We start from the raw sequence: 12,477 nt of genomic DNA on the forward strand, positions 1-12,477 counted from the left end.
ACCACCTCCATTTCTATAAGCATCAGAATATCCTGGCATTGAAGATCTGCATGCACAATAGATCCATATTTCCTTTGTCAGTAGAAGTCTACTTGCTAATTATTTTTCTTACAGACACACGGCTTTAGCAAAGATACGTCAGAGCTTCTGTCTGAGTAAAGCAAAACTGCTGCTATCCTTACACAGTACAGAAGGAAAACCAATCAGGGTGCTCAAAGAAAACCAACTGCTTAAAACCTACTGCTACCACACATACATGGGGGATGCCAAATTGCCACACATAGTAACTGTTTCCAAATAGGTACAGACGAAAGACTATAAAGCAAGAGAGTCAACTGTAAATTCAGTTTGAATGTTTATAGGAGGGTTGGGAACATAACTGACATGGTAAAATGCTTGCCTGCCTGGTCAGCATGAGACCCTGGGCTCCAACTCCAGTACCACATCAATCACCACATGCCTGTATATCCAGCACTTGTGAGGCAAACAATAAGGATCAAAAGCTCTAGGTGTTCCTGGGCTACATAGAAAATGTAAGGTCAGTCTGGGATGAATTTCTGTCTCAAAATAAGAGAAAATAAAAGAGTGAAAAGGCATATAAAAAGGTAGGCAGAAAAATAAAAGCTTCAATTTCAGGTCAAAGTCAATCTGCTCAAGGAAGCCATGTTTGTACACTTGGGATTTACTGTGTACCCTACCTCAGTCCTAACAAAGAAGAGTGAGATCTCTCCCATTAACTGCACAATGCTCACACCATATCACAGATACCCAGGGGACCTTTGCTTGGAACTCCCTAGGGGAATACGAAATTCCCACTTCATAAGGAAGTACTCACAGATGATTTTCTCTTCAGAAACACAAGAATATGCCAATGACCTCACACCTCCTGTTTGCCTTGGATGTACTTTTTTCTACACTATAGTTGATATCTAGGTTCTGTGTCTATGGTAGAAAATGTGGACAGTGTCACTAAAGTTCAGCTGGTCTGGATAGCCCAGTACATATTAGCTACAGTAAACAGCTTAACCTCACCCTCATCTCTAGTCCCTAAGATGGGCCCAACTCACCATCAATTTGGTGACCCATTCCTTCTCATGGTGATTAGTGAAGATAATCAGAGACTGCACTGGTAAGGTGTACTATCTCCCTGACCACAGACACTGGCTAAGAAACCCTCCAGTCACTGAATAGCCCGCGGCTTTGCAGGGTATCGGAAGCTCAGACTTGCATTCAGATGATGGGGTGAGCAGACAAAAGCTAGGACGGCCAAGCTTCACCTTCCTCTTCTCAGGCCAGTCAGTAACACTAGGCCTGAAGGTACAATATAGCCCCTCAATACATAGGAGTCTGGAAGGGTCCCAGACAACCAGATCCCTGATCAAACCATTCCTAAATCCTTTATCACTTTTTTTCTGTGAGCTTATTAACACTCTGAACTGTTTAAGGCTGATTAGAATTGAGTTTTCAGTTATTAAATGTAAATAAGCACACAAAAAGCTACCTAAGGTTAAATGTCTTGTAAGGGATTTCATGTTGCTTCTGTATCAGGCTACATAGTTTAGGAATTTTTTCATAATGGTTTGTATATGTCCCATTAGGAAGGCAGATAATATTGGCAGCCTAGCTATACACCAGAGGATTAATTCACTAGAATGATCCAATACCCTGAATGACATCACCTCAGTGCTGTCTGGGTGAGGCCCCTTCTCAGCACTTTTCCCATGCAAAATCAGCACATGAGACAGGAGCCACCACTACCTGTGTCTTACCAGGACATTCTGGGAAACAGAAGAGTCGGGGTCAGCAAAATGGTAAATGGCAGCTCCAGGATAAAAGTCATCAGACTAGGAAAATAAAGGACTTCTCGCTCCCAGGTCCAGTGTGACTCCACTGCTTCAAATGCACAGCTCTCAGAAATCAGCACGGATCACTTAGATGTGCACTGGGATGCTGGAACAATAAACTTCTTTGTATTGCGAACAGGCATTCCTTAAGATTCCTTGCCAACAAAACCATGGTCCCATAATATAGCACCCAGTGAATACAGGTACACATAAGCCACACTTCCATATGACCATGTAATCTTTTCCTTCCTGACTGTGGCAATAAACATTCAGTAAGAGTCCATAGGCATACATGCCTCACTGTCAAAAATCAAAAGAAAAAGTCCCTATGTATTCAAAATAATTTATCACACAGTACCAACATTTAGTAAGGTGCATTTGACTTATCCTGGGCCTTCTGCCCCAGAGATATTATTCAAAAGCAAGAACCAGCATACACCCAGAAAACCTTTATTTGTGAGCAGCTGCTGTAAGGTGAGGTCCAGCAAGGACACTATGGACAGTCTGGCATTCTTAACATCAGAACTTGTCCCCAACAGAGCTAGGTGCTTCCTCTGACCCTGCCAATGCGTGCAACACTGCCACCAGCCACCTCCCCTACTAATTCTCAAGTCCTAGTTACAGAGGACAATGAACTTTGTTTAATACTTTGCCTTTCATTTTAAAAAACTTCGAGAACAGAAGTTTGGAAGAGGAGAACACAATCTGATGGAAATTAACAGCCAGAGTGGAACCTTGATGATTAAAAAGTTAACAAGTGCACACTGCAGAAGTGCAAAAGCATCCTTACCTCGCTTACTTTGAGATCAAGAAAGAGCCAACAGGACAAAATGTGTGAACACACTTTAAAAAGATGAAGTAATTTACCCATGGGAGTACTGACAGAGACTTTTGTTCAGAGACACAAGGTCATCCACAGTGGTATGTGGAATAAACAGATTGTTTATAATAATCCTCTTAGGTCATCTTTATTGCATGCCCCCCACACCTCATTCCCTGAATCCTCTCTCCTTTTAGTTCTTCCTACTATGAACACCAAGGGCATACATATAGTTTCAGACCTGTGGGGCTACCTGGGAAGGCAAGGAGACAAGGAAAACAGACTAGAAAAATGTTGAGAAGAGATTTGTGGGCCTGGGGGTGGGAAGAAATACGGCCTGACCTGTGTCTGTAGATTTGAGTCAGCTGTTCACAGCTAATTCTGCTTTCAGACATATATAATCTTCAAACACTGGCAAATGAAATGTTTGAACATTCTTATTGTTTATAGCAATAAAGACCCTGAGATCACCATATAAATTGCTAACGTACGATAGACAAACGTAAAGCCAAATCAGCCCTAGCTGACATGGAGTCAACCAGCAACCATGAGGATAGAACATAGCCAACCTACCACACCTGCTCTCTTTTAGAGCAAGAGAGAGAACCCTAAAAGTCCATGGTATAAGCCTGGGCCATGGAATCCTGGGAAATAAATAACAACTATTTCCTTAATCCAGGAGTATGTAATGAAAGTTCTCAAGTTTGTTCTTCAGCATCTTAGAAATAAGAGAACACAGCCATGTCTACCAACAGTTCACTGAATCTTTCCTACAGAAGAAAAGCACCAGAATACTAGAATTTATGGTAGAAATGTAACAAAGTAGCAGTCCCAGACCTCAAGCAGTTTATAATCTAACAGGGAATGAAAACATGCAGATAGCTACCATGTACCAGGATCAACTAGACATCATTCCCTCGCATATCCATAAATGCCTATCATTTACACCACATTTATGATACCATTCTTCCAAACAGCTTCTGCAGTAATGTACTGCAGTATACCCATGCAGAACTTAGAGCCACTTACCCATTTGCTGTCCAGAACTGAGTAGTTCAAACAAAAACTGTATGCATAGAGTTTATAGGGTAGTGCATACATGTTCAAAAAATGCTTCCTATGTGGCAAGGGCTCCCCAAAGAGGGGAGGGAAGAAGAGGCAAAGCAAATAGATATGTACAAGCCTGTATAAATTAGTTTAACATAAACTATCCTTAAAAAATTATATTGGAACCAAAAGGTAAGACTTGGTGCTCCTATAGTCTTAAAGTACCAACCAGCTAGAGTTTGAGAACAGGATCATGGTGGTAAGTCGACAAGTGTACTTAAGGTTGGATCCACCAGAAATCAGAGGATGAGAGGACAATCTAGGATGAAGAGAACTATACCAAGGAACAGACAAGGAATAGCCCTCCAGATGTAATCCATATCAGGCAGGAGCTTGCCCCTTTATCTGAGCACAGCTGCCTGGAGCCATGTCTAGAAGGCAGGATTTTCTCAACAAATGGGTGCTCAATGAATAAATGAAGGAAGATGTGAATTGATGAATGGGTGGAGAAGATAAGCTGAGGAAGACTGAGGATCCATTATAAGGATATTTTTTTTTTTAAAGAAAGTTAATTTGGCAGCATAGGCAATAGCCCAAGTTTATTATAATATCAGTACATGGAGAGGAAGATCACTCATTATCCCTATCTACTTATCCCTAATACAAACTCTTCAAAAATTTTAAAAACTCTTTTTGGCATTACAAAAATTCAACTAACAAGTATTTCAAGACTCTAAAGGAGAGACCTGCACAGGGCCCACACAGGGCCTGCACCAATAAGCAGGTACTGAATCAGGCTGGCTGTTTTCCCAATGAAAAATCAAAGGAGAAAGAACCATGACTGCTGAAATGCCCATTATGACCAATCCTGAATAAATGTAGAAGATCACAATACTGTCTCCACATAGCCAAATGATCTGCTCAATATGGTCATGTCCTGTATAGTAGTGCTTCAACCAATGGGCATACAGTGGTCCCATTAGATGATCACCTAGTGATGCTGCAGACATCTTACTTTGTGCTACAGTGCTGACATTAGGATGGAACTGCCTGATAATGAACCGCTCTGAATATGTTCCCTCATTATAAATACATGATTGCTCTGTGTATTTTTCAACTTGCAGGAACAAGCAATACCTGATATGAGCCTGGCCATCAAGATATAGTTCCTTGTTTCTCCTTTTACAGAATGACAACACTGTGCCCGTTAATCGCATTGGTGTTTCGAGACATATACGTAACAGCTACTCAGAACTCCTCAGTCCATTTTCTGATCTGGCATATTACAAACCCCAGATGTTTTAATGTCTCGGAATAGAGTTTTAAAACATGAAATGGCTTTTAAAAACTCTGTATGGAATGGCTTAAAACAATTTTTGATAAGGAAGCCCATACTCCATGACTATAAGTAATGTCTCAAAGTTTATGACCATAAAAAATATCGTATCCCATACATTAGTTTTTATGCCAAGGACAGAGAAGATACCACCAAAGGAGGAAGAGGAGGAGGAAGGGGAGGAGGTAGAAGTGGTAGTAGTAGTGGTGGTAGTGGTGGTCGTAGTGACCATAGTACTTCTGGTCATAGTCATAATCATAGTAAAAGTAGAAGTGACTTCCTGTGTTATGGTGTAGGCTTTCCAAAAAGCAGAGTATCCAGTGCCCTGGCCAAGGATATTCTGAGAACCACAGAAAACTCATTTTGCAAATCTACCATATTGCAAGCCTGCCAAGTAATGACCCAGTTATTAGTCTACTCCAAATTCATCTTCTCTCCAGCACATGCAAGGAAACTGCAGAGAACCAGGGAAAAATTCTTTATAGATTGCCATAGTCTCGCAGAGACAAGCAGCTCAGCTGATTCACTTTGGCATAAAACGTAAGTAGCATGCTTCTCCATGGAATTTAAACTCCGAAAACCTTAAGCCAGGAAAGATACTGTTTGCATTTTATTATAGTCTCTGTTACTTAAGCTCTGAAAAAGTAAAGGCCCCACCATCAATATGTTCCCCATCCTGGCCATGAATGATTGTTTCCCAAATTCATGGATTCTCCAGAGAGGGGCCACCAGCACAATTCAAAATTAAACTGTTTCCATTCTGATCTCATAATCATGTGGGTTCAAATATGACCCAGCCACCACATACAGCAGAGCAAACACCAATTGGGTATAAGATACACAATAATTCCCCTTAATAAAACCTAAAAAAAAAATTAAAAACCCTTCAAGGGACTGTTATACAATTAGTACACATGTCAAGGAAACTGCCAGTGTGGGAATCTGTGTGAAAGCAGCCTGCTTATTCCCTGACACAGTTAGAAGCTCTATATGGGGCAGAGAAAATACAAAATCCAGAAAGACACCAGAGTGATCAAAGGCTATGTCTACAATAAGAAAGACATGCAGTCTGTAGAAAAGAAAGAATAACCAAGTCCCTGGCCATAGCATGGCTACACACACACATGTAGTCCCTGGCTGTAGCATGGCTTCACACACACATGTAGTTCCTGGCTGTAGCATGGCTCCACACACACATGTAGTCCCTGGCTGTAGCATGGCTCCACACAGACATGTAGTCCCTGGCTGTAGCATGGCTCCACGCACACATGTAGTCCCTGGCTGTAGCATGGCTCCACGCACACATGTAGTCCCTGGCTGTAACATGGCTCCATGCACACATGTAGTCCCTGGCTGTAGCATGGCTCCACACACACATGATCATGCTTGTCACATAGCTATGTGCTGCAGCCCTAACTGTCTGGGGTTCATTTTGAAGCATAGAACTCAAGGAGCTCCTTGAAAGTTGGATAACATATCTTGGGCATTTTTCTTTAATTTATAGAACTCTGGGACAGAGAAACAAATGTGTGAAAAGCTGATAAACCAAAGAGTACGAAGGAGGCATGGGGTACTGGGACGAAAAAAGGATTCTCTTAAGTCTACTTTTAAGAGGAAAGCTCAAAAAATTACATCAGCACTATAACAGATGGGATTTGTAATGTGCCAGACCAAAAGATGCACTGAGGGGTGTTGTGCAGCTGCTTCGTGTATAGCTCTACACACAAGCACAATGGCACAGTATTGTAGGTATGGAAAAGGAGAACCAAGGTAAGCATACTCTAAAGCTCTTGATAGCCAGGCGTGTAGAAGCTGGATTCATAGTAAGAGGCAGCCAGTTGTAGTTAAATTCAGCCAACATGCAAATCACATCAAGATGGGCTTTCTAAAAGGGACGAGAAAGAGACTTAAGGAGAAAAGGAGGGGCATACTGCCCTGAGAAGCTGGACGTGCACTCTGCAGCCAGGTACATACACTTGGGCATCAGTCACAGCTAACCACAGAAAAGAAGCTACTTCAGTGTTTAAATCCGAGGGGGGTTCAATATAGGCACTGGTCACTCAGTTGCAGTTACTGTTAGCTGAAAAATAGTTGTTGGAAAGCCACCATGGATGGTGGAGTCACCACAGGCAACAGGAAGCTAATACTACCACAACATGAGAGGCAGAGAGAACAGCATGTTTCTGGAGGCAGTGTTACCAGGCAGAACCATAACCATCTCAAGGGCTAGTCCATGGTAGGGTCTGGGGCCATGAGGAAGAGACATCTGCCACTAGAGATGTTTTTAATCTCCCACTGGCTCAAGGGAGCCTGAAAAGGGGGCATTCCGTGAAGGTCAGCCCCCCATAGTACAGGACAGAGCAGAATGGATGCAAGGGCAAACAATCCAGGATGGATCCACCTTTCCCCAGCATGGCAGATCTAGGTCAGCACTCAAACATAAAGGTGCAAAGTCTCCTGGGCACCTGATTAAAAAGCAGACTCTAAAGCAGGACACATGAAGTAGTGTACAGACTCAAGACTCTGTTTCGTCACCATCTCACAGATGCTGCTGATGCTGCCACACCTGGAACAGGCCAGGTTCTAACTGATCTGAGTTATAGATGGGCTATGATACAGAGAACCAGCCACATTCCTCTCCAAAACAAAACTACATGCATGAGGCTTTCAAATGGGAGAAAAGTGCAGTGGGAAGCAGAGGGGACTGAGGTCCACATAGCAGGAGGTGATGTCTCTTAACAGAGCCTCACATTTTTATTGATCAAGGTCATAAAGAGATAAAGTGGCCCCAATGTTCATTTCTAAGGCTATAAGCCCTAGATCCTCAGGACATGACTATCTATAGACAGAACATTTAATTAAGTTAAAATTAATTAGCTGAGGTTATTAAGTTAAAGTAAAGTCACTAGGGTAGATCTTGATCCAGTGTGACTATTCTCTTCATGAGAAAACAGAGAATAACCAATGTCACAGAAACCAAAGGAAAGGTCCTCTGAGGACACAGCAGAAGTGGCATCCCTGTGCTAAGGAGAAAAAGCCAACACTGACAGGATCTCTATCCTGGAGTTCCAAGTTCCAGGGCTGTGAAAAAAAGAAAAATCTGATATTTAAAGCATCCAGTTCATGGTGTTTAGTTATGGCACTCATGGCAGATTAATACAATGGGCTTCATTTTGTTTCTTAATACTAACTTAATCCCATAAGCTTTCATGTGCGCTGCTCTGTGAGAAGCAGAGCTGCAGTAGCTTGCTCGCAGAATGACGACAGATACAGTCAGGCCACCAGCTCCAGCTCTTAACTGCCCATGTGTCAGTCAGCACAGAGAGACAGAGACAGCCTAACTCAGATGGTCTTGACCACTGTGTCAAATACAAACCCAAATGCTGCAAAGACCAGAGGAAAAAGAAATCTATCCTAACTAAAAAGATAGGGGTAGCGCAGAGGACTTCAGATGGATTCTGACAGGAGAACTAAGAAAGGGAATTATCCTAATGATGGAGCAACTCCAGCCAAGGCTAGGAGTCACCATGAAACCAGATTCCTTGTAGCACTTGGGACCAGCATGCCATCAGCAGGGGGCTAGATATGCCAGGGGTAGTTGGGAAAGACTTACTATAGGACATGCAAAATTGAGCAGAAGTCCCAAGCCTTTTGGGATGAAACACATTAGAAAATGAAGAATAATGGAAATGAGAAGGTAAATTAGGGAGCAAGAAAGGGGACACTGAGGACAGTCACTTGACTGCCACATACCATCTCCCTATGACGTGCCTAAAGTAGGTTTTTAACCTGTGTGTTGCAACCCCTAGAGGAGTCACATATCAGATGTCCTGCATATTGTATACATACAATTCACAACAGTGGCAAAATTATAATTATAATATAATAATGAATTAATTTTATGGTTTAGAGGCCCCACAACATGAGGAACTACATTAAAGGGTCACAGAGTTAGTAAGGTTGAGAACCACTGCTCTAAAAAGACAAAACAAACTTCTAATGAATGACTTTCAAAGTGAAGTTGACAAGTCATCATCTTTTCTCATGCTACCTTGGACCCAGGGAATCAGTTGGCATCAAGCACAATTTCAAAGCTGTCAACTAGAACATATGGAAGTAAGTGTCACAGCCCAGTAAGGGAAAGGGAACTGTAGTCTGAGACACAAGTTCTGAGTCACACAGACCAAAACAGGGCTCTAGCCATGGTGGCCATGCTGCTACCAGGTTGCTAAAACCAAGTCAGCACCTTTGATCAGAGTATTCATGTACCTAGGGTCTGCCATTGTCCTGATGCCAGGTACCCGGACCTCGACTTTCACTATTACCAAGCAAGGGAAGTCACAGGCTGGGAGTAGAAAGAAGGGAACCAAGTTGTTCTTTGCTTCTGAGCACTCAAGAAATCAGGTGTGGTGAGATGCAGAGCAGCTCAGTACCCAAGGGGCCTTCACCCACCACTGACATTAAATGTCAATGTCTACATTTGAGGACAGAGCCCTGTCTTACTGAAAACATAGTGTCTGTTAATAAATTAACCTGGAGTCTCATATCTGCGCATGAAGGGAAGCATGCAGCACTGTATGCAAGACTGGCTTCATACACAAATGATCAACTTAATGGAACAGGTCCAAGGCCCCTGGCACATATGTAGCAGAGGATGCTTTGTCTGGCCTCAGTGGGAGAAGATGTGCCTAATCCTATTGAGACCTGTGGCCCCAGAGAAGGGGGATGTCTGGGGAGGGAGAAGCACCCTCTCAGAGGCAAAGGGGAGGAGGAATGAAAGGAAGAATTGTGGAAGGGAGACTAGGAGTGGGGCAACATCTACCATGTAAATAAATAAAATACTTAATTAATTAAAAAGACAGAAATGTAGGAGAGGGTATAGAAAGCACACAGACACAAATCTGACGGACAGTAACCAACTGCCATGGAGGATTTTCTTTTTTTTTTTCCGTTTGGTTTTTTTGGATTTGGTTTTCTCAAGACAGGGTTTCTCTGTGTAGCCCTGGCTGTCCTGGAGCTCACTCTGTAGACCAGGCTGGCCTTGAACTCAGAAATCCGCCTGCCTCTGCCTCCCAGAGTGCTGGGATTACAGCGTGCGCCACCCCCCGGCCCATGGAGGATTTTCAAACTAAGCATTTGAGTGGCGCTCTCTATCCCAGCCATAGGCAGTGTTATTTCAAAAGGGCATGGAGAGAACCTTAAAGCACCCAGTGAGACCGGAAGATGAGCACAGTCCCAGAGTCCAGACAAGGAGAGGACAGGAAACTGTCCCTGCTATGCTCATATCCTGTAACAGCACACATTCTCCTTCATGTCTGGAAAGTCTTGAAAAGTAAAGGTAATGAGATGACTGTAAACTGGGATGCGAATCAGAGAAGGATTTAGCTTCAAAGCCCAGAATCACATTAAGAGGGGGAAGCAACTATATGGAAAATTCCAGAGATTTCATTGTTGTGATTTTACAGGAAGGTCAGAAAATCCAGCATAAAACTAGTTACAGTGTGGGGGCATCACTGCAAGGCAACTTTACACTGAAAGTATGGGGAAGGATGCAGCAGTAGGAGGAGGAGGAGGAAATGGGAGTTTAAAGCTTACAATTTATTGCTGCTGTGCCTCAGGTCCTACCAGGTACTGATTTCCGCTAATAATTTTCAAAGAGTTTATTGGCCATGCTGTCTCTTGTTCTTTAAATAGGGCACACTTTAATTCTGCACCTTTGCAAATTTCCTGAGGGGAGGTCCACCTTGTCAATGACAGGTCGAAAGGCCTTGGCCTTAGAGGATGCTACTGTTCCACTCAGAGCCTTTCAACGTCAGGGACAAATCCTTACACCTCCCAGGCAGCGCTTATTCTACAACTCTGCTGAGAAGTAATGAAGTCTCTGTTCAGCTTCATGCACCCCTGTCTCTCAACAAAGGCAGGCTGCAGTGTAGCTCAGGGGAAGAGCACTTGCTTAGCATGTCAAGAACTCTGGGTTTAAACCAAAGCACTACTGAAATAATAAACAAATAAATAAATTCTGAACAAGGGAAACAGTGCTGAAGCATGGGACCTCAAAACAGCAGGCCGTTCTCCTTAGGAACAGGAGACCTGAATACAAAAGCCCTCACTTAACACTGTCATTTGTCCCCAGGAGCATCAACCCACTTCTACCTGAATAGAGGCTGAGCACCACCTCCACAGCTCTTCATAATCCTCTAGTGGTGCAGGCCACCTTGCCCATACAAATAGAAGCAGATACTCTACACTGCTGGCCCTGGCTCTAAGTCTGTTCTCAGATGAGGCTCAGTGGCTAATCCAGGCCTTCAAGTCTGCACCCACAAACCAGTCAGCTCATGTGCTTCTCACGGAGAACATCCAACTTGATGTACTGCAGCCATGTACAGCTGAGCCTAGTTGAGCTCAGTCAGACAACATTACATGGAACTTTGTTTTCATCCTTAGAGCACTTCACTAGCCCTCAGAAGCAAGCCTCAGCATCAACATTAGCCTTCTTTAAAACAGGCAACTTCATGCATCCAAGTGCAAAGTTCAAACTCAACTCCAAACCCGGTGCAGTAGTCTTTTTACCATTTAAGTGAGCCAAAATATAAACAGAGACATTCCCATTTTGTAGCACAGAGCATGAAAAATAGAGACCAAAATTCCAGATGTCCTTGCATAGTGAGTGTTGGCAAAAATGTATATAACCATCATCTAGCCACTGAGACATGGAGAAATTGGACCAGAAAGCTGTAGTCTAGAAATTCCTGTAATCTAATCATGCTATGCAAGTATATTCTATAACGATGTCACAAATCCATTTTGTTCTTAATATACTGCTTTTATGTTGACTTTAACAAAATTAGAAACAAACTGTATTTTCCTTGAATAATAGGATTTTAAATGTACTGAGCCAAAAATGGAGAAACTCCAACAAGCAAAAGGATATGCCTGGAATATCATGGTAACCTGTGATGTCACAGCTCCCAGCTGTGATGTGCAATCACCATCACCCACAACCTTAAAACTAACCTCAAGGCTACCTGCCCCAGGTCCCAACAAGCTTAATCGAAGTAAGCTTTGCTTACTTTAAGCAAAGGCCAAACAATCATATTTCAGATGAAAGAGAGGAGTACCTACTTAAGCTGGCACAGTGGCACAGAAAGACTGAGACACTTTTCACAGTCCTTACCTTCAAAATATTCTGGGTTTCATTCCACTTGTTTGTCCATTCCTTGGTCAATTCTTGGACCTAGGAACAAAAACATAAACATATAATGATTTTATTAAAAATTAACATAATTTATATCTTGAAAGCTTCTAAATGCATATGCAAAGATGAACTAAGTATATATATAAAACATATATATATATACATACACATATACTTACATATATGCATATATATATATATATACACACACACACATACACACACACAGGTGGAC

General features: G+C 42.5%; 1 protein-coding gene across 6 annotated transcripts in view; it reads right to left on the reverse strand.

Annotated features, from left to right (window-relative positions):
• The window catches only part of Kif16b (kinesin family member 16B), a 289,898-nt gene that overhangs the window by 212,487 nt on the left and 64,934 nt on the right, over positions 1–12,477 (reverse strand). For all 6 annotated transcript variants that reach the window (XM_052183773.1, XM_052183772.1, XM_052183768.1 and 3 more), the window contains one exon: positions 12,222–12,281. In XM_052183773.1, the coding sequence (XP_052039733.1) occupies positions 12,222–12,281 (60 nt within the window). The remainder of the gene's footprint in view (positions 1–12,221; positions 12,282–12,477) is intronic.

The sequence above is a fragment of the Apodemus sylvaticus genome, chromosome 5, assembly GCF_947179515.1.
Source record: "Apodemus sylvaticus chromosome 5, mApoSyl1.1, whole genome shotgun sequence".
In the NCBI taxonomy this organism is placed as follows: Eukaryota; Metazoa; Chordata; class Mammalia; order Rodentia; family Muridae; genus Apodemus; species Apodemus sylvaticus.